Source organism: Nipponia nippon, unplaced genomic scaffold, assembly GCF_047370975.1.
Source record: "Nipponia nippon isolate SJK-2023a ecotype South Korea unplaced genomic scaffold, ASM4737097v1 scaffold_4, whole genome shotgun sequence".
NCBI classification, from domain to species: domain Eukaryota; kingdom Metazoa; phylum Chordata; class Aves; order Pelecaniformes; family Threskiornithidae; genus Nipponia; species Nipponia nippon.
The window spans coordinates 4,499,841-4,524,447 of record NW_028262358.1 but is presented as its reverse complement, the minus strand read 5'-3'; the positions used below and the strand labels follow the sequence as shown (position 1 = coordinate 4,524,447).

At 37.0% G+C, this 24,607-nt stretch overlaps 1 protein-coding gene across 12 annotated transcripts in view; it reads left to right on the top strand.

Annotated features, from left to right (window-relative positions):
* The window catches only part of USP34 (ubiquitin specific peptidase 34), a 144,096-nt gene that overhangs the window by 69,769 nt on the left and 49,720 nt on the right, over positions 1-24,607 (top strand). For 6 of the 12 annotated variants that reach the window (XM_087777342.1, XM_087777340.1, XM_087777339.1 and 3 more), the window contains 17 exons: positions 401-527; positions 623-770; positions 6,179-6,279; positions 7,758-7,967; positions 8,552-8,734; positions 9,541-9,663; positions 9,788-9,871; positions 10,200-10,286; positions 12,076-12,276; positions 13,608-13,690; positions 14,928-14,968; positions 15,933-16,057; positions 17,156-17,308; positions 18,600-18,704; positions 19,857-19,912; positions 20,015-20,135; positions 23,745-23,928. In XM_087777342.1, coding sequence (XP_087633468.1) covers positions 401-527; positions 623-770; positions 6,179-6,279; positions 7,758-7,967; positions 8,552-8,734; positions 9,541-9,663; positions 9,788-9,871; positions 10,200-10,286; positions 12,076-12,276; positions 13,608-13,690; positions 14,928-14,968; positions 15,933-16,057; positions 17,156-17,308; positions 18,600-18,704; positions 19,857-19,912; positions 20,015-20,135; positions 23,745-23,928 — 2,132 coding nt within the window. The remainder of the gene's footprint in view (positions 1-400; positions 528-622; positions 771-6,178; positions 6,280-7,757; positions 7,968-8,551; positions 8,735-9,540; positions 9,664-9,787; positions 9,872-10,199; positions 10,287-12,075; positions 12,277-13,607; positions 13,691-14,927; positions 14,969-15,932; positions 16,058-17,155; positions 17,309-18,599; positions 18,705-19,856; positions 19,913-20,014; positions 20,136-23,744; positions 23,929-24,607) is intronic. The other 6 variants (XM_087777348.1, XM_087777346.1, XM_087777343.1 and 3 more) reach the window with 1 other exon arrangement.

Genomic DNA, 24,607 nt, shown 5'->3' with positions numbered 1-24,607 from the left:
AATTTATTTGCATTCCTCTTATCATAATGATAAATGAGTTATGAGTTTTTATTAACTTAAGTATTAGTTTCTTTGTTTTTCTTTGTGTAAATTAAGGACAGTAGTGGATAATTTTGAAAGGTAATATATAAGGTTTAAACAGTTGCAAGAGCTGGCCCTTGTTCTTGTATAAAGACATAGGGATGTGGTTCATGTTTCTGTACCCCTCACCAAAGAAACTCTTTCAAAGTTATTTTAGTTTTATTTGAAAAATAGTGAGAATATCAATAACTTCCTCTTATTTTGAAAAAACAGTGAATAAAGGTGCAAGTTTTGTCTTTCCTCTCATTGTTTATCAAACGTTTGTGTTAAATAGGTTTTGACAAAAATACTTTTTCAATGTTTTTACCTGCTTCCTAAGGTTTGCGTATCATCTGAGACAGTGGCAGATTGAAGGCACTGGTATCAGCAGTCACTTGAAAGCCCTGAGTGACAAACAGTCACTACCACTAAGAATTGTATGTCAGCCAGCTGGACTTCCTGACAAGGTAGTTGAAAGCCCTTTTGCAAGTACATCCTACGTTCTTAAATGTCAGTAAGTCCACTGTGCACTTTGAAAAATAAAATACGTGTTTTATTTCAGATGACTATAGAAATGTATCCTAGTGATCAGGTGGCTGATCTACGGGCAGAAGTCACCCATTGGTACGAAAATTTGCAGAAGGAGCAGATAAATCAACAAGCACAGCTTCAGGAGTTTGGCCAAAGCAGCCGCAAAGGGGATTTCCCTGGTAAGCTGTAGTACTCAGACCTGTATTTTTTGCCTTTACAAGCGTTCATCCATTTACAGCTTAGAAGATCATGGTCTTTTCCTTCCCCAGATATCCTAAATAAGCAAGCATTATGACTTATTTTCTTCTAGCTGTAGTTATAGTTAGCATCACCCCCCCTTTTAATTAATAATGTTGTTTCTTAAGCGCTACCATTTATTTGAAATAGCAAAGGAAATGTAGATCTGCCAAGGGTCCTTAGATCTAGCCAAGCTCCAGGTCCCAGTAGACTTTTCTTCACATTATTTTTCTTCTCATTTTTGTTTTAATTCATTATCTTGTTTTCTGTAATTTGGAGACTCTGTTATATAGAACCTTATTCTATGTTTCGTGAAATTTATACATTTCTGGCTCTGCCATTGATTCAGAATTTGAAGTCGTAACTCAAATTCATAATTTACACCCTACATGTATGTATTCATCAGGTGTAAGATTTTCCTTATTCCTGCAACTGCTTTTTAATTTATGATCCTCCTGTAGCAAAAATGATCATTCATCTTCTTTTGATGCTCTTAATTTGGAATGTCACCTTACTCCTGAGACAGTCATTGCTTGCTTACAGTGTGATGAATATGCATCCTGTTGTTGTTCCCTTTCTTTATGTGTTTTTGAGTGAATGAAAATTTCTACTTCATTCTTTAGGAGGAGGACATTTTCTAAATCCTACTGATGCTATGTATTATAGCATTCTGATCAGTTATTGCTGTTCAAAATATTATTTTCTGAATTATCTTTTCATGTTTTCTTGTTTTCTGTCTTTCTCATTATGAGCAAGAGTTAGCATGTAATGCATATTATCTGAACAAATTCTGTCCATGAACATGTTTTTCCAACACCACTGACCATTAGTTTATGTGTAAACATGAATCTGACTTTCTTTTCATACAGTTCAACAACTTTTAAAAAAATTGTTTTAATGAGACACACTGTCAGTAAACCAGATTGAGTTAGACATCCTAATTACCTTCTTCGTGAAATCGTTTCCCAGCCACTCATCAGAAGCTGTTTTAGTGAAGAAACTACTTTGTTTTCCAGCAAGTATAGCCAGGTAGCAGAAATTTTTGTTTTAGCTGGGATGTTAGAAACACATGATACAGAAAATTCAGAATTGCAGTCCTACAGCAGCTGCAGTTCAGTCATGTCACACATGTACAATGTCTTTTTTATTGTAGAATGCCTGTGCTGATATCCATAATTTTGTACACTTTTGGGGGATGTTGTTTTATTTTTTCTGTGTTTATTACACTGCATACCATAACTATGGGAAACTGGAGAACCATAAAATTTGTATCTGTCGGTTCATAAACGCAGTGCCCTTTTGCTAGGTTTAAAACCTGCATTAATGCCTTGAAGTGCTTGTCTTGTAATTGGTATCTGCGTTGGCCGATAGATGCATAAAATCCTGGAAGAGGCTAAATCTCTTATTAACCAAACTCCTGAAGAAGTGTTTCTGCATTGTTCTGTGCATGCCACCCTGTGTTTGGAATAATCCAGTCACAGGATTTTTACTTTTCAACTGCTAATTTTGAGAAGATAGGACTGAAACTGAGACTTGTGGTTAAAAAGTGTAGTTTTACTCATCCGTACCCTATTTTGGGGACTGTTTTGTATAGATTTAAAAAAAGAAAGGACTTTCTAATAACACTTTGTTGGTCACAAAGATCTCTGTGAATTATGGTTCAGTGTATTGACTGTTTACACTTAAAAACTTGGGTCATTCTGCATCACAGGAGACGTGTATTGTAAGGTACCTAGTGCACGCTTCTGTCTCGGTGACCTTTTACTGCAGCCATTTCCCTATACCTGTATTAGTTAATCTAGAACAAAAACCAATTCCTGGTTGGGAACCCGAAATGGTGATTATTTCATCAGTTTACGTAGAAATCTGAGCAGAGTTTATCAAATTCCAGTAAAAATTAAAGGCTCATGATGTCAGAGTGCAAGTTTTTCTCTTGCCTTTTCCTTATAGAGCTAATCTCGTTGTCCTTAATTGGTTTTTAGTTGTTTTCTCAGGTGGGATTTCAATTTCATGTAACAGAATAGTTATATCAACTTTTGGCTCTTGGAATTCTAAATTTGCACCTTTTTTTGCTTCTTTTTATTTGTTTCATCTGTTGTTAACTGACTGGCACTTTCACGCTGTTGGCCTCCTTTAGCGCTCCTGTTAGCCCACCTTTTCACCTTTTCACCACTGTGTAGATGGCCGTTTCACTTCCAGCAGCTTTGCGCAGATTGTGACTTTCATTTTCCCGCTCTTGGGATGCATGACCAAATGGTATGCCTGAAGTGACACCAGTCACAGCTAACGCCTCTTGTCTTAAAAGGAAATTTAATTTGAGGAGACGAAGACACTGAAAATTAATGTTTACCAGATTGGTACAGAAGTGAGATAACTCCTAATGTGGAAAGTGAAGCTGCAGGTTCTGAGATGGGCTAAAAGAACCTTAAAGCATTTATTAGTTACAGGTACATTTCTGAAGTTTTTGCCATCGTGCTTCTGTCAAGGAAATATCCAGGAATGCCCACTAGCCAAAACTTTGGGAATGTATCTGTAAGTAGTAGACGCATTCACATTTATTAAATGTTCCTTTTAACTCTCTTTTACTACAATAAACCTAAGTGGTTTTTTTCCATTTACCAGACATTTACCACATAATTCTTTTGAGGTCCCGATAGCTATTTTAACATCTCTTGCTTATGTGAAATCTGCATTGCTCAGAGAAATGTGAGATTGTATCAGGTTGTTTGTTGTATTCTTCCTTCCGAAATCTGTTACCAGTTTGCTGAAGTGCAGAGAATGGTAGATGCCTGTATTATTTTTGTGGATGATGTGTTGGCCTGCCTTTATCTGTTTGAAATTATTTTGCCTGACTGCATTGATAATTTTCAGAGCAGCCAGCTGAGAAGGATGGGAACAGTGATAGATACGTGAGATTATTCCCAACTCCACATAAAACCTTCATGGTTTTATTGTTAGCTGACAGGTGTCTTTGGAGGGCTGCTGCCTATCCAGGTTTTCCCAAGAACATCCCAGAAATTTTGTTTGGGCAGGATTTGAGGATCATATATATTTACCTGATATCTCCATTTATCTGGCAGTCCCACCAAAGTTACTGTGTGTACATCTCACTGGATTGCTCTAGTTTGGAAATGTCAGCACTTGGGTGTGTATCTCGGCTGGTTTTGGGAAGCATCACCTGGGTTTATTGTGTGCGTACATCAGCAGAGACTGTGGCTGCAGACCGCAGGTGATGGGCTTTCAGTGACTACCAGAAGCAGCAGCCTGACTGCGCCTGCTCTACACCGTGCGTGTCTTTATGACAGCGAAAGAATGAAGTTGAGGTTCTCTGCATATACGTAGGCTTTTTTTGTTTTAACCCATGTCTTTGAATATTATCTTCCTATAGGCAAGTCATATACTGTTTTGAAGCATTTTCAGGTTACAGAACTCTGAGTACTTCCTAAGATTTCTGTAAGAAGTTAAAAAAAAAAAAAAAAATTGAAAAAGCCCCATTGAAATCCCAGTGTTCAAGTATAGTGGCACTGTAAGGCTGCTTTTCACTGGTGTGGAGGACCAGGGCCTAATGTTGGAAAAAGTGTACTTGTAAGAACAGTGGCTGAAAAGCATAGCAGATTTCAATCCGTGACAAATATCTTTGTGCACCAGCACTGGTGGTTAGCATTACACGAGTAGTCTCAGGTATAAATCTATTGTGCGTTGTGATTCTTGGTTACTGCTTGATTGTCTGCGCCAAATGAAATGAAATTCTTCATCTTTTAATTGTTCAGATTTCTTGTTCGATGTTGAGAATTCTTTGAAGGGTGTTCTCAGTTTTTCCTTTCTGATGTATATGACATCTTCAGTTCCAACTTACATTTAAGTCAGAGTAATCGTTGCTTCTTTGCCTTTGCTGACTTCATCACAGGTGTGTGATACGAAAGGATTTTGTTGATGATCACAATCATTTTCCATTATCCTTTTCTGGCATAGCATAATTTACTACAAAATACAGAAGGCATGTTTTAATCTGTGTTGTGAACACTTTTCACTACAAGATTGCATGAACTGTTACTGAAAAGGTTATTTCTGGATACATACAAGTAAATTTAGTTTAACGTAATAACCAGTTTTTGTAAGGAAATTGCATTAAGTTTTTGCCTCATTTTAGTTGCTACTGGAGGGTGTACTATTAAAAATAAGTCTTAGGACTTTCATTAGAAAATGAAGCTATTAGAAAATGAAACTGACCCTGGCTGGACACCCAGCAGCGCTGCTCTATCACTCCCCCTCCTCAGCTGGACAGGGGAGAGAAAATACAACGAAAGGCTTGTGGGTCCGGATAAGGGCAGGGAGAGATCGTTCACTAATTACTGTCACAGGCAAAACAGGCTCCTCTTGGGGAAATTAGTTTTACCGATCAAATCAGAGTAAGGTAATGAGAAAATAAAAACTAAATCTTAAAACACCTTCCCCCCACCCCTCCCTTCTTCCCGGGCTTAACTTCACTCCTGGTTCTCTACCTCCTCCCCGCAGCGGCGCAGGGGGACAGGGAACGGGGGTTGCAGTCAGTTCATCACACGTTGTCTCCACCGCTCCTTCCTCCTCAGCAGGAGGACTCCTCACACTCTTCCCCTGCTCCAGCCTGGGGTCCCTCCCACGGGAGACAGTCCTCCACCAACTTCTCCAACGTGGGTCCTTCCCACAGGCTGCAGTTCTTCACAAACTGCTCCAGCATGGGTCCCTTCCACGGGGTACAGTCCTTCAGGGACAGCCTGCTCCAGCGTGGGTCCCCCATGGGGTCACAAGTCCTGCCAGCAAACCTGCTCCGGCCTGAGCTCCTCTCTCCACAGGTCCACAGCTCCTGCCAGGAGCCTGCTCCAGCGTGGGCTTCCCATGGGGTCAGAGCCTCCTTCGGGCATCCCCCTGCTCCGGCGTGGGGTCCTCCACGGGCTGCAGGTGGATCTCTGCTCCACCGCTAACTTGCATGGGTTGCAGGGGCACAGCCTGCCTCACCATGGTCTTCCCCAGGGGCTGCAGGGGAATCTCCGCTCCAGCGCTTGGAGCACCTCCCCCCCCTCCTTCTGCACTAGGCCTTGGTGTCTGCAGGGCTGTTCCTCTCACATATTCTCACTCCTCTCTCTGGCTGCCATTGTCCAGGGTTTTTTTACCCCCTTCTTAAATACGTTATCCCAGAGGTGCTACCACCATCGCTGATGGGCTCAGCCTTGGCCAACGCCTGGTCCATTTTGGAGCCGGATAGCAGCTTCTCACAGAAGCCACCCGTGTAGCCCTCCACCACCAAAACCTTGCCCCGCAAACCCAATACACTATGATTCCAGAAATTTACTGAAATATGTTTTTATCCTAGGTGGCCTCATGGGACCTGTGAGAATGATTTCATCTGGGCATGAACTGACAACTGATTATGATGAAAAAACGCTTCATGAATTGGGTTTTAAGGATATGCAGGTATTAGCAGCATATGGACAGCAGTCACTGAAAAAGATTGGTTGATATGTTGCTTTTGTCTTGTGCAGCTGATATATGTAGTGGGGGTGGCAGGTATACTTTTCTTCGGGAGCCTCCTGCAGTTTTCTGAAACTACTTGTTTCGTGCTCTCCATTATGTGCCTCCTGTAACCTCAGACTAATGCTGTCAGTCCTTGCTGCTGTCAGTCTTTAAAAGAATTAATAATTTAAAAAACCTAATTCTAGTTATGTTAGCAGATGTGAAAACTCAATGACTAAAAGTAAAATTTCAGGTTTTTTCATTCATCGAGGAAAACAAGGAACCAATGAAAACAGAATCAAATATCCACATTTTGTCTGAATTGTTGAACACACACTAATTCCATAGTAGCGGTGGAATCTGAAACAGGTTAAATCTGAAGCATTTTTTAATGCCCATCTGTAATTTATCTCAATTCAGAGCTCCTGTTAGAGTGGTCTACTCATCAGTTCACTGAAGTCAACAGTATGGAAAAGCCTGATCTGATTTGTATACGTCTGAATGACATCATGACTTTTTAGGGAGGTGGGACTGTAACAAAACTTACCAGCAGATCATCAAATACGTTCTTTCTATCTAAAGGGAAACTAAACTCATATTGTACACCCTCAGGAGTCTGCTAACATCCTTTTAGAAAGATTGTTACTGGCTGATATGCTTACATGTGCCATTGCTGGCTGTTAGCAATTGTAGCAGTTAGCAATTGTCTTGACTCTCATGGTTCTAAATCGGATGATCTGTTGGACCACGTCTTCGATTGTTCATTAGGTTTTTTTGCTAAACGAATTGGCTTAATTCAAAAGCAAAACCAGTTTTTAAAATATTAACATAGATCATTTTACAGAATTGAACTATGGTGCCATCAGATGCATCTTTGTGTTTGCAGAACTTGGAGGAGCGGTGGCATTCAGTTTGAATGGCTGGGTGTGATCAATATATGGAGGTGGTAACTAGTCAGCAGGAACAGTTCATCTGAGAATGGCTTTCCACGACGTGGTTATGCCAGTATAACCAATGTCTGCTTTTCCAGCCACACTATTTGTGTTGCTGCGCCCTCGCTAGCATTCTTCTGGTCCTTTGAGCCAATTTATCTCATTTTTCCTCTGGATTAGTTTTTGTGCCATTTCATTAATGTGCTCAGAAGTCAGACTGGTACTAGAGTCTCCCCAGCCTGAATGGCAGAATAAGGGATGAGGGACAAGCAAACAGAACCATCTACTGTAACAACAGCAACTACGCCATGAATGCCTTAAGTGAAAGCAAAACCAAACTTTAATTATAGCACTTGCTCAAAATGCTGCTCAGTAAAGATTTGACAGCAAAGATGTTGATGTATCTTTAAGTTCTTAATTCTGATCCTGGTGAAAACATTCCATGGTTTTAGCATATGAATTTTTAAAACTGTCTCTCTCCTCCTTGTTTGTTCTCTCTGTTTCTAGATGGTGTTTGTATCCCTGGGCGCACCAAGGAGAGAACGTAAAGGTGAAGGTGTTCAGCTTCCGGCATCCTGCCTACCTCCTCCTCAGAAGGACAACATTCCAATGCTTTTACTCCTGCAAGAGCCTCATCTTACCACCCTTTTTGATTTGTTAGAGATGCTTGCCTCTTTTAAGCCTCCTTCTGGAGAAGTGGCTATGGAAGACAGTGAGGTAATTTAGAGTAATGTTATTAGAATAATTACATTTAAGTCTTATTTAACTGGATCTATTTTTCCTACCTAGCCTACTTCTTGAGTACTCTGTCCAGTTGCTAGATAGGTTTATTGTCTGTATATTCACATTTCACATATGGTATAATCATTATAATGATTTTTCTGATTTTCTTAACAACATTGTTCTGATACGTTTTAAATGTTCGAAATATTGTGGAAGCTATAAAAAAGTAATTCTTAAGAAAGAATATTGATAGATGTGAATAATAATAATGGGAATTGGCTTGAAGAAAGTTTTGTAAAGAATTTATTGCAAAAACTCAAGTATTATGTCTTATATGCCATCATTAGCTTGTGGGAAATTAAACAATCACTAGTATATTCAAACCAGTAGTTTATTTTTAAGTTTTATTTACACTCAAATATTTCAAAATATGTGATACACTGTAAAGATAGTGGAGCTTAGTTTCTTACCGGTTCAGCAAGACTTCAACTATCGTGTTCTATTTATGGATTTACATTAGATAGGAAACAGCTTCTTAATTAAGAATAAATACATTTTTTTTTACTTTGAAATCTTAGCAAAGTTATTGTCACAAAGAAGTTCACAATAAGAATGGTTGTTCTATGGTTTGTCAGAGTGCAAGATGTGAAGAACTCCATCTCCATGCAGAAAACTTATCCAGACGTGTCTGGGAACTGTTAATGCTTCTGCCAACGTGCCCAAATATGTTGCAGGCATTCCAGAATATTTCAGATGAGCAGGTAAACAAAGAACGCTTGTTTCACATGTTCCTCTTTATTGACATGGATGTTTTAGTGTCTAGTGTTTTAGTTCAATTTTCCACAAATAGGAATGTTAAGTAGTATGTATGTTAAGTATGCTGAGACATGAGTAAACCTAATAAACAAACCTAATAATTCTTATGAAATAAAACTAAACAACAGAGATGTCAGTTTAGTTCCCGAAGTTTGTTTTTATGATTTCTTTAAAAAAATTACTCAATAAGTGAAAAGAATAGTCAATACTAATTGTCACAATCTTTTGGGTTGAATTGAAACAGCCGTTTCCTCATCTGCAGCCTTGCTTTAACATTATGACGGTTGCGATAGTAATCCTTTTGGTACTCTCTTCTATAATTTCAAAACATGGTACTTACCTACTTGTTTTCTTGCCCTAGAGATGAAAATTTTGCCTCTTTTAAAGTTGTTGAAAGTACATATTAACAGTTTTGAGATACTATGGTTCTTTATGGACACATGGATCAAAATTTTGGTGGAAGTTATAATTTAGAGTATAACATTTGACTTCCTCTACTTTGAAATTGTGTGTACCTCAGCTTACAATAATGTTGGAGGTTTACTTAAATTTCACTGCTGAATTCACATTATTCAGATTGTTAATTTTGTATAGAAATATGCTTGAAATTGTCTAATTTCAAATAAAAGATGGAATTAACAACCAAATAATTTGCCCATGTCACTTTAAAAATCCTCTCCTTGCGTTTTTTAGATAGATCAGGATTACATATAGTTGTGTTAATTGTTATCCGTCTTTTTTCTCTTTTAAGGGTAATGATGGCTTTAGCTGGAAGGATCTTCTGCGAATAAAAAGTGCCCATAAACTTTTGTACGCCCTGGAAATAATTGAAGCTTTGGGAAAGCCCAACAGGAGAATAAGACGTGAATCTACGGTAATAGTTTCTTGCACAGAATATATGTTTTTGTCTTTGAACCAACGGATATATTGATGAGTTATTTTATAGTATTTTAATTCTTTAACTGTTTTTACAATGAATTGTTCTTGTTTATCTTTAGGGAAGTTATAGCGATCTGTACCCAGACTCAGATGATTCGAGTGAAGATCAAATAGAAAACAGCAAAAACACGTGGAGCTGCAAGGTTTGATTTTCCTACAGTATTCTGTGATACCTAATATAGTTTTACAAAAAAGCTATAAAATGAAAACCTATTTAAAACATTATCTATCTTAGGGTTTTTGATCTCAAATTTAGGTGTAACATTTTAAAGTTTTTCTGTGTTATCAGGCCTGTAAATTTGTCATAGTTGTGTACAGCTATTTCTTTGGTTTTTCATAAAATATCCAGCTGAATAGTTTATCAGATTTTGTTTATTTATTTATTTCTAAAACTTAGATTGGTATCTAACTGAACTTAGCGATATGTCTGTATTTGCTTCCTCTCACACTGGTTCCATAATATACTTACAGTTTGTTGCTGCTGGAGGGCTCCAACAGTTGCTAGAAATTTTCAATTCTGGAATCTTAGAGCCTAAAGAACAGGAATCATGGACTGTGGTAGGTGTTTATTCACCCTTTTTCTCCAGAGTAACATAGCTGTCATTTGTAAAGACTTCGTTACTTTCAGCCTTTGTTACTCTTCTGTAGGGAGTGAAATAAATGAATTCTATAATTGAAACCACCAGAGTCTATGCAATAGCATCTTTTTCTTGAATATTTTATATTCCTGGAAGAATTTATTTTCTTTAAAAAAAAAAAACCAAACTTCATACTTTTACTTTTTTATATTTTAAAGCCACCCTTTATATTTTTCTGTGTATTTTTGGTTTAATTTTTTGTCTAGTCTTAAAAAAATCCTGGTTTGTAGAATGCAAAATTGTAGATCATGGGAACATCTTAGAGAAAAAAAACAATCTGGGTTCCATCTTTAGGAATGATTGGAACTGCACTGATAATACTATTGTCTATCACACTTCTTTTGACAAAGTCACAATTTGCCAAACAAGACGTGGGTACTTTATTTTTGCCTTTTTTCTGCTTGTTTTAGGGAAAGTTGTTATTTGGAAGCTTTTATTATAGTCTGTTTTAAAAGCAGTAATCTGTTAATTATCTTCCCCTCTGAAGAGGCCAAGAAATATCATTTCCCCTTGTTGGCATTGAGACACAAGTGGTAGCATTGTGGCTATGGTGTTAATAAAGACATTTTTCAGTAACAAACATTATTATTAGTCGGTCTTATATAATGTCTTTTTTCATCATTACTCTATTAGTTTGAGCAAAATTCCCATCAGAATGAAAACTTTTTTTGTTAGAGTTAATTTTTCTCTTTCATTTTCAATCCTATGGCATTTGATTTAAAAAAAAAAATAAAAATTGAAGTATCCCAAGCTCTGAGTCATGTACGTAGAAAGAAGTCAATGAACAAGCATACACATGTATGCATAAAACTGATGACAGTTACTAAAATGTTAAAAAGAAGGCAGGTACACTTTTTATTAAAAGTTGATTGTTTTTTAACTGATTTTGATGTGTTTGTTCTAAAACTATTTCAATATTAGAAACAAGTTGTCCTTCTCTCTATTCAGTAGATAAACAAAAGTTTGTATGATGGCCTTTATTGGTCTGTCCAGAAAGCATGCACAGCACTGCGAAAATAGTAACAGATTCTGCAACTAAGTGCCTTAGTACAGAGTCCTGACTTACGCATGTATAGGTGCTAGACAGCTGACCTAATTCATGTGTGTTGCTGTGACATGGTGCTCCATTTTTGTTCATTTTACTCTCATAATGCACCTTCTGCTGGTGGAGCTGAGCAGGTGCTATGTTTGGCCGTAGCCACGCAGCTGAGAGCCCTGAAAATTGATCTCAAGAGTTACTAAATGGATCAGTGGTTTTTGTCTAACAAGAGATGTTACAATACAAAATGGTATTTTTAAACTCGTATGTATTGTCTCTGCATGGTTACATATATTCAACTTGAAAGCACTTCTGTATACCATGCTTTGTACTCTGTGCTATAGTTGAATACAACGCAGGAAGGGCTCTTAACTGTTGAGCTTAACTCCCATACTATTTCCTCTGTGCTATTTCATGCCCTGAATGATAGAATGTCCTGAATGCACCTGTCAATAGGACCAGATCATGAAAATATTTTCGTTTTAAGAAGTAACTTTTTTTAATACCCTTCCTCTTTAGTATCTGTTCTGGTGAGGTTTTGCCCGTTAGTTCTAGCTGTTTATCCTTACACCTTACTTAAGGTTTTCATTTCATATTCCGTAGTAGGCATAGAATTATTTGTAAAATACATCCCTTAAAAAGTAAAATTTCGTTTTCTTCTTATTCACAGTGGCAGCTAGACTGTCTTGCTTGCTTGCTGAAGCTGATATGCCAGTTTGCGGTTGATCCTTCAGATCTGGATTTAGCTTACCATGATGTCTTTGCCTGGTCTGGTGTAGCCGAGAGTCACAGAAAAAGAACGTGGCCAGGCAAATCAAGGAAGACCGCAAGTGACCATGCGAAGGGCCTTCATATACCTCGTTTAACGGAGGTAAGAGAGAAACAGTGTGTCCATTTTGTGAACTTTAGAACAATGACTCCTTTGTTGTGTGAAGCCTTTATTTTGGTACTAAAATAATGTAGTGGAAAAGTTACTAATGTTAATCTATATCCTACGTGTTATTCTCTTTTAAAAAGTATTTTAATTGCTTTAAACCTGGCAGTTTTAAAAGCTGGAACCAAAAGGTTTTTTGGTGATTGGCGAGCACATGAATTCAGAATTCCAGTGCTTTATCCCTATTTCTTAGATTTTGTTTTCCAAATGAATCACTCCTTTTTTTGTGGTAACCTGTTATACAAGCTGTCCGCATCCTCACTAAATCCCTTTTAGATTTCGTTAGTAAACACTGAAATAACTTACTCTACTAAGGATATTTGAGTGAGCGTACGGTAAACTTACCTAAACCCGTAAACCTTCCTACCAGATTCCTGCATGCTCATTTCGTAATGTAGACCAAGCAAATGTGGTATTTTTGCATCAGAGATACTGTAAATTGATTGCTCTTGGGCACAGGACCAGATGCAATTGCCAGAAAGTGCAGATCTGAACTGTGAGCTGGAGCCAAGCTTCCCATTTGTCATTGTTATACATGGAAAGACCTTAACTATTCTATAAGCATTAGGTATTTTTGACAAAAGAGATCCCTAAATTGCCAAAGCTGCTATGATACTGGGAAATTATCAAATGTAGTAAATTTTTCAACATCGGTTGTGTGTAAATGCTGCTACCAGTTTCTATAATTGGTTTTAAATTTTTAATTGTCATTGATGAATATTTTTATTGCAGTGGATTTGCTATCTAAATATTTTAAAAGACTTTCTTCAGACTTTGATTTGAAAATTCTGTGTAGCCTGTCAGAGGTTCTCTAAAGATGAACAACTTAAGTGAATGTATAGTCAAGAAAATGTGTTGATCGCAGAGATGAGCAAAATTTACATACCCAACCTCATCCTCAACCCTGTCTCCTCAAGCCTAAGATTTTTAAAAGGAAGTGTCTATGCTTTTAAAAAAATACTGTGTTTTTACTAAAGGATTGAGTAAATGGTTGATTTTTCTATTCAGTTAAATTGTCTGTCTTAGGGAAATAGAATGAAATTTTAGCATCTAGACTTACTCAGTGAAACACAGGACTTTAGATTTGCTTTATTAAAAACAATATAAGTTTTAACTATGGAGATGCTGTGATTTGTCTTTTGCTCTTCCTCCCTCTGCACAGGTGGGTTTGTTTTAGATTCACACAGTGTGTATAATTTAAAAAGAGATCAAAAAGCTTGTTGTTATATTAACTGTTTTTTTTTTTCTTTTGACTTCAATTTTTAAAGGTGTTTCTTGTACTTGTCCAGGGAACCAGTTTGATTCAGCGACTTATGTCAGTTGCTTATACATATGACAACTTGGCACCTAGGTACAATATCTTTTTATTTTTGTAATAAAGTTAATCAAGTGTGCACATTTTCATCGCTGCTTTAAATAAAATAAATAGCTCTTTCAGTTGTAGTCCCCCCATTAACACCCATATCAGAAATTTAAGTCTATAGGCATTAGACTTGCTTTTCTTAGTCACCTCTTCTGGTAGTTATCCTACCCTTATAGGAGGGCTGAGAGCGAGGAGAGTGACAAGAACTCTCAACGGTCAGGGTGTAAGACATGGAGCAACAAAATATATATGGTACGCTCTCATAAATTCTCATGCCAAAACTATCTCTTTGTTCTGTCTGTAGCAATTAGCAGTCTCAATTTCAAGGCAGTGTAAAGGAGAAATTAAAATAAATTCACTTTTAAGCTTCTTAGTCATCTGCCGGTTTTGACTTATTTTTCCCATCCTAATAACATTAGCTTATTTCTGCTGAAATTACCCTTACTGATTTAGTGCGTGTGCGTGTACTGAAGGCAAAATTTTACCTTCAGAAACAGGCTATTAGAGATTTTTGTCCTTTTTGCCTTTTGTCCTGAGAAAAGCAATTCTGTGTAAGACTGCGTCGTGACAGAGTCGGACTGATGGTGGGGAGGTCAGGTTTTTTGCTAGGTTTGGTGGTGTCGAATTACTTGATTCCAAGTAATGGATAATGTGTTTTACCATATTTTTAAAAGATTGTTAAGGACATTCAGAGCATTTCCAGTCAAGTCTGCGAGCATCCCTAACTTTAACTTCTAGCTGAGTTGCAGGAATAATTTTAAATATATACAGTATGGTTTTGGTTTCATAACCTTTTATTGCAATCTATAAAAATGTAAGTAAATAAACACAAACATTTAAAATTTATCTACAGTTTGCAATTGTTTATTCAAAGTGCGGTTCTCTATGAAGAATACTAGCTTTCTTCTATATGGGTCAGTTCTTAGTTCCATTTTGCATCATCTCATTTTTGGATAAAATAAAGGGGTTGTGGGTATTTTTTCTTGACTTTTTATCTTGCAGTCAGTAAAACTTTAAGGGGGTGACTCGAAGATTTTCATAGTTTTATTATTGTTGCTAATTTTGAATACTGCAAGAAATGAATCCTTTTAAGATTAAAATTTTAGTTTTCTTAGTGGGTGCTTAAGAGTAACTGTGTTGTTACTTGTGTGTACTTGTATTTCTAAGTGATTATCTGTTAAGTTCTGTGCTGCAGTTCAAATAGCTTTATCTTCTTCCTGTTCAGGGTGTTGAAAGCTCAGTCTGATCACAGATCAAGACATGAAGGTTAGTGCTGCAAAATAGCTGTATGTTATGAACTAATAGTAATGAAAACGTATTGAAGTTAACAAATTATGTGTTTGTTTTATTCCACCATTAGAATGCTATAAAATTATGTTCCCTGGTAGCGTTAGGGCTGTTATAATCTAGGTGGAAACACAGAGAGGCTTTCCTTCTCTGGAAATTGTTTTCTATGAATTGAAATTTTGTACTGTATCTGTGCCTTCATCTCCAGAAGAGCTGGTTTTGGCAGGAAAACCAGCTGTATCCTTGTCTTCCAAAGAGCAGCATATATGACACCATAATAGAGTCACCAATAGTCACCTTTATTCTGGTTTACAGAATTCCTTGGAGCTCCCCCATCTATCCCTCTTGTGGAGGTTTCTTGCAAACGGTCTAAATGACCAGTGTCAGATTAAGTCTGTATCAAAGTAACTGTCAAAAGTACAGCACAGCCATGCATAAATATAGGTATGTCCTCCTAGGCTTATACGTTGCCTTCAGTTTTTCCACATTGTTCTCCCCTGCGGATGTTAATGTGTGTGAACTCGAATTCTCAGTAAGTGCTATGTATCGCCACTAAAGTCTTACTTTCAGCTGTTAAGAAGTACGAAACAGATATACTAGTTAGTTCAGGGAAACATTCATGTTAAGACATGATGCAACCCATTAGCAAAGTACCAGCTCACTGCTCAGGGAGTAGAGATGCAGGAAAGGATTGTGCCCCTGATTGGTAATACTTAGAGTAATCTAATTGAATTGCCGTCGGTACTACAATGGTCAGTATTCAGTAGGCATATTGGTAAAATTCTGAAGTTAGGTAGCATCTTATGTGCCAGTAAGGATTGAGTCTTGTACATTAGTATGACTGGAATAAATGTCTCATGTGCTAGCACTGTGGAAGTCTTCAACCTAAAAAGCCTCTTCTGTTAGTTACAGCGTGATTTACTCTTACCTTATTTCCTTCCAGTCACTCATTATTCAATGTGGCTCCTGGTGAGCTGGGCTCACTGCTGTTCCTTGGTGAAATCCAGTCTGGCGGACAGTGATCATTTGCAAGACTGGCTAAAGAAACTTACCCTTCTTATTCCAGAGGTATGTTAAAGGAGAAGTTAGCGCATTACTAATTATTGCATAATATGGAACAAGAGTAACTTTGGTTTCAAGCTTCCATTAAATTCAAAACATGTTGTTTCCTGCTAAAAGTAGGCAGGGTCTGACTCAGTTACTTGCAATGCCGTTTAAGAAATAATCATTTGTAGTTAAAATACTGTGTAAGATGGCACATTTGTGGTTGATCGCAAACCAGTTTATAAACTCTTGTCTTTGTTCTGGGCTTCTGTTTGGAGGTAATTTTTTCATTGTAATCTGTTGAAATTTCTCTGTGATGCCCTCTAATGTGGATTAAATATACTTCCCCCATTACATTATTTTTTCAGCTATGCTTTTTGTCACAAAATGAGATGACTGAGAGTTGATATCAAAATGTTTGTCATACCGAATCTTTGCTTAGCTTTAAGTAATTTTTTCTGATGTAAGAAAAACTTGAAAATTGCATAAAGATATGCACAGCAGAAAGTTTTTGTATTTAGTAGTGATTGCTTAAAGGTGCAATATGGACATGATGTGATAGTTATTATCTGTTGCTTTATTACTCAACCACAGAAGCAGCTTACATGTGGACCTCATTTAAAAACCCTGAGAAATAAAGAGTGCAAACTTCCAGAGCCGCATTAGGGATAGTCTGTGGATATTTTTCTTAAGAAAAGAATAAAAGAAAGAAGAAAATAAGTCTTCTAGTGAAATTAAACAAATTAACCATATAGTTAGGAATGAGTAAGTGTAGGTTCCAGCATCACGTAGATTTCCCTAATTTGCCCAGATGTGATGTTTTCTATTTTAGTAACTGGCTGGGGTGTAATCTTTACTGTAGAAAATACGTAACTCAAGAGACAAGGGCCGCAGACAGATCGGCTTTTTTGTTAGAACAGTATCTTTTGCATTTTTCTGTAAGTAATTTAAATGTACCTTATTTCTAATACGTGTTTTTAGAAAGACATATTCTACCTTGATAACCTGATAGGTATTATGATAGGAACTTAATAATGTATATATGAAATAAAAGTCAATAAAAGAAAAAAAAATCTACTAAATAATGTATGCAATCATTTAATTCTTTTATTTTTCATAAAGACTGCTGTTCGCCATGAGTCTTGCAATGGTTTATACAAGTTATCTCTCTCTGGTCTGGATGGGGGAGACTCAATTAATCGATCCTTTCTGCTTCTGGCTGCATCGACGTTATTAAAATTTCTCCCTGATGCTCAAGCTCTGAAACCGATCCGGGTAAGAATTTAAGAAATTACAAGACTTTATCAAAGATCTATTTAAACTTACTTTTGTTAATATAAAAAGAAAAAGTGATAGCACATGTTATCATTATGTCTGACATAGTGTTTCTGATACACTGACATATTAAGACTTTTGGTTTAGATGCTTCCAGAAACTTCACAGAAGTAGTTAAAGCTGTGACATTACAGCAATTTAGAGCTTGCCTGTGCTTGGGGAAATGCAGAACAGCATTTAGGAAGGGCTCTTGTTCTGGAATTTTAGTGTCCCCATAACACACTGTTGGGGAATGACAGTTGTGTTTTCAATACACGGCTCGATTTCCCTTTTAAATGTAGGTAAGTCGATAAATAAATCAGTACGTTGTTTTACGTGTACATAGGTACCCTCTGTTGTTGTGGCTGACTGTTATTCCCAGTCAATTGCTGCTGTTTTTCTGTTGGGATTATTTCTGTCCTCACAGCTCTACTAAATAGAAGAGATTCTGTGGATGCTGTCAAAGCTACTTCAGGAGTTCCCACTGTTAATGTATGCAGGTTAATAGAGACGGTTTGCACTAACCTGGATGATTTTGCCTGAAGTCAGTTAGGGATCGTAGACCTAGCAGTGCGCACCAGGGGAGGCTGTGCTGACTGCAGCTGGTGTAGCTAGATCTGAAGGAGAGCACTTGTATGGACTTGGATGGCAGCGAAGTGTGAACCTGGATTTTGGGTCTGTCAGGCCCAAATGTCACTCTTGTGACATTGTGACTCTGTCAGGTCACTCTGGTGACCCTCTGGGGCATTTGGTTTCAGGTGAGAGTGGTTCATTCAGTTTGAGTCTGCTTTCATTTTAAATTCTGTTGCTATTAAAAAACAACAAAAAAAAAGTTAAAACAATCTACAGAAGATTTTGCATTGTTTGACTCATTTTCAGGAGAGTTTAAAATTAGAGTTGTACTAACTACTGTTGAATTCAGCCAAAGTTTCTCGTGTTTTGTCTAGTCTAATACTGAACATTTTTGCGATTTGCAGTGGCTAGGATGGAGTCAATACTATTCTAAATTTTTTTCAAACGGTCTGGCAGATCATCCTGACAATCTTTCAAGAAAACTAATAAATACTGCAGAAGAAAAATAGAACATGCGCTGTTACCATTGTAAAGTACATTGTTCTGGTACTTGGCTTATTTTAAATAGGGGCTTGAAGAAAGTAATAATCTTAAAACAGTTAGTGGGTTTACTACGTTTTTTTGATACACGGTTATTATGTCTGATGTGCTTCAGAACAAAAGCAATTTCTTTTCACAGATAGAGGATTATGAAGAAGAAACAGTGCTGCGACCAGGTTGTAAGGAGTATTTTTGGCTGCTGTGCAAACTGATTGATAACATACATGTCAAAGATGCAAGTCAGGTAGGTTTTGCTTTGCATTCATATGAATGTTTGCTGTTTTAAATTTGGATATTACGACCACTTTTACTTCATTATGAGACATTTTTACTTAAGAGACGGTGAACTGCTGTGAACAGCTCTTGGATCTTTCTCATCTCCGAGCTCTTCTTGCTCTCTGATCTGTATTTAGCAGCTCTTGGCCAAAGGAAGCTTCAAATACTGAACCTGTAGAGTCAAGGAGGGAGAATGGGTATAATACACAAAAAGGGTGAACTTAGGTGAAGGTACCAGACATTGGGAATACTGTAATCACCTATGAGATTCACTGTTGATGATTTCAATGTGGTCTAAGGAGGATGTAATCAAGTATTTGACTAAAGCTGAAAGAGGAAAAAAAGAATCAGTTAACAGCTGCTTAGCACAGGTTAGAAAACGTATTCACAGCTTTTGAAACACCTCTAAAGGGTTAAAGTTACCTTTTGGGCAAACTCTGCAACTCCTTGTGCTGGCTGGTGGCCCTACATAAATCTCTCTAGTTCATTCTCAGTGTTGTGGCAGGAGTGTGGGAAGGGAAAGAAGATAAAGCCTTAACCCTAGTTTCTCCAGAACGGAAAAGTCTTGTCCTCTCCTGACTCCGGGATGTTCCCAGTAGAGGCAAAAATTTTGCTCCCCCCCCCGCCTCCTCTGTACGGTTTCCTTCTATTTCTGTTTTATTAATTGAATCTCTTAGCTAGGTTCTGCCTACTTCTTCTGTATGTTGCTCAAGCAAGAAATGCTAGTGGGACTTTTCAACCTTCTGATAACAAACTGTATGTTCTTGTGAGAAATAACAATTAAACACTTCTCTTTAAAATAGTACTATTCAATTTTTTTTGGTGTGCTAGAGATAGTATATTTATTTGTGGGACCTGGAATCAAAAGAATAAACGTTACTTCATTTCAGCTGTACAGCATTGATTTTAAAAAACAGTTTCATCACATTTATAAAAATTATTAAAATATTTTTGCAGGCATGTTTGAAAGATGAGTTTTAATTGTCCCTGGTTTTCTGTGTGCAATAACAAAACTTCATCCAAAAGCATAACCGTAGTTTCAGACTAGGCTTATAAGTTGTAGTTCATGAAGTACGTAATTATTTTCCATTTATATTCCATTTTCTTTATTTTTAATCAGACAACACTGCTTGATTTAGATGCACTAGCAAGACATCTTGCTGACTGCATTCGGAGGTAAGGTTTGCTAACAGCGATTTCACTTGTTAGTTGCATGATATTTATTGTTACTGGGACAGAGTGTTAACATTTCTTTTGAATATATGTGTATATATATAGCAGAGAAATCCTTGACCATCAGGATGGTAATATAGAAGATGATGGACTTACAGGACTACTTCGTCTCGCAACAAGTGTTATTAAGCACAAACCACCCTTTAAATTTTCTCGTGAAGGCCAGGTAAGAAAGGGACACTGAAAGACCGTAAAGAGATCAAAATAGCGTTATCTCTTCTTACTATACTTTCTTCATTTCACCTTTTTTCCACTGTGTTGATTGCAGGGCTCGATACATGAGAGTATAGCGTATTTCTAGCCTTAGGACGATGGATAAAAACACACATATCATTCCTTTATTAAAAAGTAGCACATACAGTCCCTTCCCTTTCTAACTGTATTTAATTTCAGGATAGAGTTCTTACATCCTAGGAATTTTATTAATTTTCATTTCTTATTTTTAAATGTTTTTAGTATTGATAAGCATTAACTGGTTTAAGTCTTTAACAACAGCTGTTTTTTGACCATATTCTGGGACAGTTATGATCTAAAAGTAGCTTTTAAGCTCTACATTTACAGTGGCAGACAGTTGTTACAAGAATGTTACATTCCACCTGTGCTTGTAAGATGGGAGAGTGGCTAGGCAGGGGGAGTTGTTCTAAAATTTCTACTTTGTGTTTCGGGGCCACATTGTCTGGAAAAAAAAAATAAAAATTGTGGTGTAAAAGCTGACTTAAACTGATTTTTTTAACCTGGTGTAAATGCTGATTTAAACTGATGTTTTTTTCTATAGACTGCACTGAGCTTATGATTGGACCTTTAGTGAGGTTTCACCAGGAAAATAGTCCCCTGTATTCAGTTATGTTGTCTATGTCCTGCCTGTTTACTCTGTTATCATAAAATGGCCCTGAAGGTAATTTTACTGTCCAGAAGTTTTAATAGTGTCCACATTGTGCCCTACCTAACATAAAGTTACATTGCTGACAGCATTTTGAAAGACTGCTACTATGTAATTCTGTGCTATTTAAAAGACTGCTACTATGTAATAAGTGTATTTTAAGTATGGAGAGCTTCCAGATTAAATTAGAGCAAGAATTCGATTCACAGAGCGCAGTGTGGAGGATGATGTAGAAATTTAAATAGACGAGGTAAGTAAAGATCAGATTTATGTAGCTTGGATATATGAAAAGTATAAGAAGAAAACAAAAGGGAAGCTTAAGTAGAGAAGAGTGATACTATACAGAATCCTCAAGTACGTTGCTTGTATGTAGTATATCACAGGGAGGCCAGAAATCTGATTTGAAAAATGGATGAATGTGAACAGAGCAGTATCCACAGCAAACTTCTCAAAAAGAATTTGGCTTTGCTGAGAGACAGGGACTTAGTACATTTTCTGAGACTAAATCATGATTTAGTATTCATTTTTTAAATTCTCTGTACAGTAAAGAACACTTATTAACTGCACATTATGAAGTGCATCAGTGAAGAATTTTGTACTGTGCTCAGCGTAATAGAACGGGATTGTGAAACCACATGCTTCTCTCTGGTGCCGGTGAAAAAATATCCGGGAAAATACACTGGCAAATACTGAAGATAGTTTAGACTTGCCCAGAGGATTCCGATGCTCTGCTGTGCCTTTTCTTCCCTACAGATTTCTTCTCTTACTAAGTAAACAAAACTATTGTTCAGCAAATGTTGTCAAACTTTAAAGGTCACATTTTGTGACAGCAATGGATACTCGAACTACCTTCTTTGATGTCATTTAGATTACCTTATTCTACACTAAGTGGACAAAAATACATTTTTAACATAGAGTGGCTAGCACATCTTCACTAGAAAGGTATATCTTAAGGCCACTTTGACGGTAAAGAGATACATTTTTAGCAAGATTGGGGTTTTGCATTTAGCCTCTGAGCAAAACCGTCTTTAGCATTCTTCGTCTTCCCTGCTTCGACATGTCAGAATTCAGTCAGCACAAATACAAGATTGAGAATGTTAATCAGAAAAAGATAGATCCAGATCTCTGAAGTTATTGCTTTTTTAGTCTGGGACCCCTTAAGGTGGCTGGTGCGTTAAAACACCTGTTTGAAAAAGGCTGCAGCACAGCACTAGGCTCCAGCTGAAAGCACAGTCTAAAACTCCACTTAGATTCAGCTGGTCTGCTGCTGGGCTGTAGTATCTACACCTGGCACGTATGCTTAGGAATGAAAAGGAATCGGACTGCTGCCCCACAAGCACTCCTGGTACAGACTGCCTACCAAGAAACCAGGTATCTATTTATTTTTAATTTTACGCATTTTCTTTCTCCAAAGTGTGGAGAAATCTGGAAGAACTTTGTTTAACTATATTGGCCAGGAGAAGACCTCTCCATATTATTCGGCTATAAACATAAGACCCTGGTTATAAGATTTTATATTAAGACTATAGGAATTGCCCTGCACACTAGAACAAGGCTTTTTATGGTGATTTTGCTGTGTACTCTGCAGAAGGCCATTTTTTGAACTATTTAGAGTTTAGTTAGATTTTACAGCAGAGCCTGAAAGGCTTCTTAACTGAATATACCTGAATGGGGAAATTCAGGAAGAACATTTTTTTAATTACAGTGTAGAATGAAGTATAATACAGTGTAGAATGAAGTATAATAGCTGGATTGGTAGCCTGTGCTCTACAAATGGGGGAAGAATCCTGGCCCTAAAAAAAATTCAAGAAGATATCTTTGGGGAAAAAAGCAATCAAAATTCTGCAGTGGTAGAGGATTTGTTGTCTGATACACTACTAATATGCTTTAATGATTAAATACAATTTGTTAAGATTACAGACATTTTATAGAAGCAGCGAAGTACAGGCTATGGATCATGTCCTCAACCCCAGACATAAAAGTATGCACATGAATTGCTGGTTGTTTAAAGAAATTTGTTGAAACACTGCTTTATAAATTCTGCTCAATTTCTTCTTTCATAGTCTCTTGTTATACCACTTAAATGACTAATTAGTAATGTTCACTTCATAGGTGAAAGGTGGAGGAAAGCCTTTCACCATTCTGCACTTCTTTGAAGGTGATGTAGTTGTGGAAGAGTATGACCACCTGTTCTTACAGACCTATACAGATCATCTTTTTTTTTTTGTTATCCTTTTAATATTTTACTTTTGGTTTAATTTGATTGAATTAAATCAGCTACATAGAAGAAAGGTACTGAAGTTTAGGCAGATCCATCTCATTTTTTACGGTATTATTCTGGGACAGTAAAGATAAATAACAGTGTGTAATACCTATTTATCATCCAAAGGCAGCCTGACTCGGTACGGCGATGCTTTGTGCCTTTTATAGTTCAGTTACTAGTCCAAACATGAAACAACACAAAAATACACTTACAGTACACACGGTACATAATTTAATGTTTTAAGATTAATTAGTGATTCATAAAACTCAAATGAGTAGAGCGATTAAGGTTATGTGCTGTCTTTCAGTAGGAGAAACTAGTCTTAAAGTTACTAAAAATAAATGTGTGTCGTTTGTCAAATTAAATTATCAATCATCGGTCAAGCATAATTTGTCATTCTTTTTCAGTGGACATGTTTCTCTTTAGGCTATAATACGATAACAGTGCATTTCATGTAGTATAAAGTAAGTTGTTGAAATTTGTAATTCAGAACTTGTATACAAGTCAGAAAGTTCTGCAAATGATAGAGGTCTAGAAAGTCTATAAAGTTTCTAGAAGATGGTTAATACACGACTGTTGTCTTTTAAGAATGTGTTCAAACTGCTAAGTGTGCTGATTGAACTGTTTTGCAGGAGTTTCTGAGAGACATCTTCAATCTTCTGTTCTTGCTGCCAAGTTTGAAAGATAGACAACAGCCCAAATGCAAGTCACATTCTTCAAGGGCTGCTGCTTATGACTTGTTGGTAGAAATGGTAAAGGGGTCCGTGGAAAACTACAGGCTGCTCCACAACTGGGTTATGGCACAACATATGCAGTGTAAGAACCTTCATTCACATATAGCTTTTGAGTATTTTGTGGAAAACGAGTCCATTTGCATTTTCTGTTCGGTTTGGTTTTGTTTAGAATTTTCGGATTTATAAAGTTCCATAAAGAAAATAGGAGCGTACTTGTAGTATGGACTCCCATTCTGACGACTGCGTGTTTGTGATGGGGATGGCTAGCCACCATTGTGAACACTACTGCAATCATGGAGTTTCCATTTCCTCCTGAAATACATCAGAAATGTCTGCATTTAATGACTTTCTAAAAATAACGATCTGTCAAGAATGCATAGGTAGAAACAGGGACACGCAAAGGTGACGCAGAATGTTTTTAGACTTAAACTGAATAGTCCTACTTTCCAAAAGTAGTAATGAAGTAAGACATGGTTGTCACTAACACTGCTCTTAAAATTCCGCTTTGTAGCTCTACTACTTATACACCATCGCTTACCTACATCTGCTCTGTGATACTACTGTATCTTTTGCTCACCTAGCAAATGTGTGGATTTAATCCCATGTATAATTTTTCAGGTCATCTGTTCTTAAATATGGGTTATTTAAAGCATGGGGTCCTGTTAAATAACACCAACACATAGATCATAGAATCATAGAATCGTCAAGGTTGGAAAAGACCCTTAAGATCATCGAGTCCAACCATTAACCTATCACTGCCA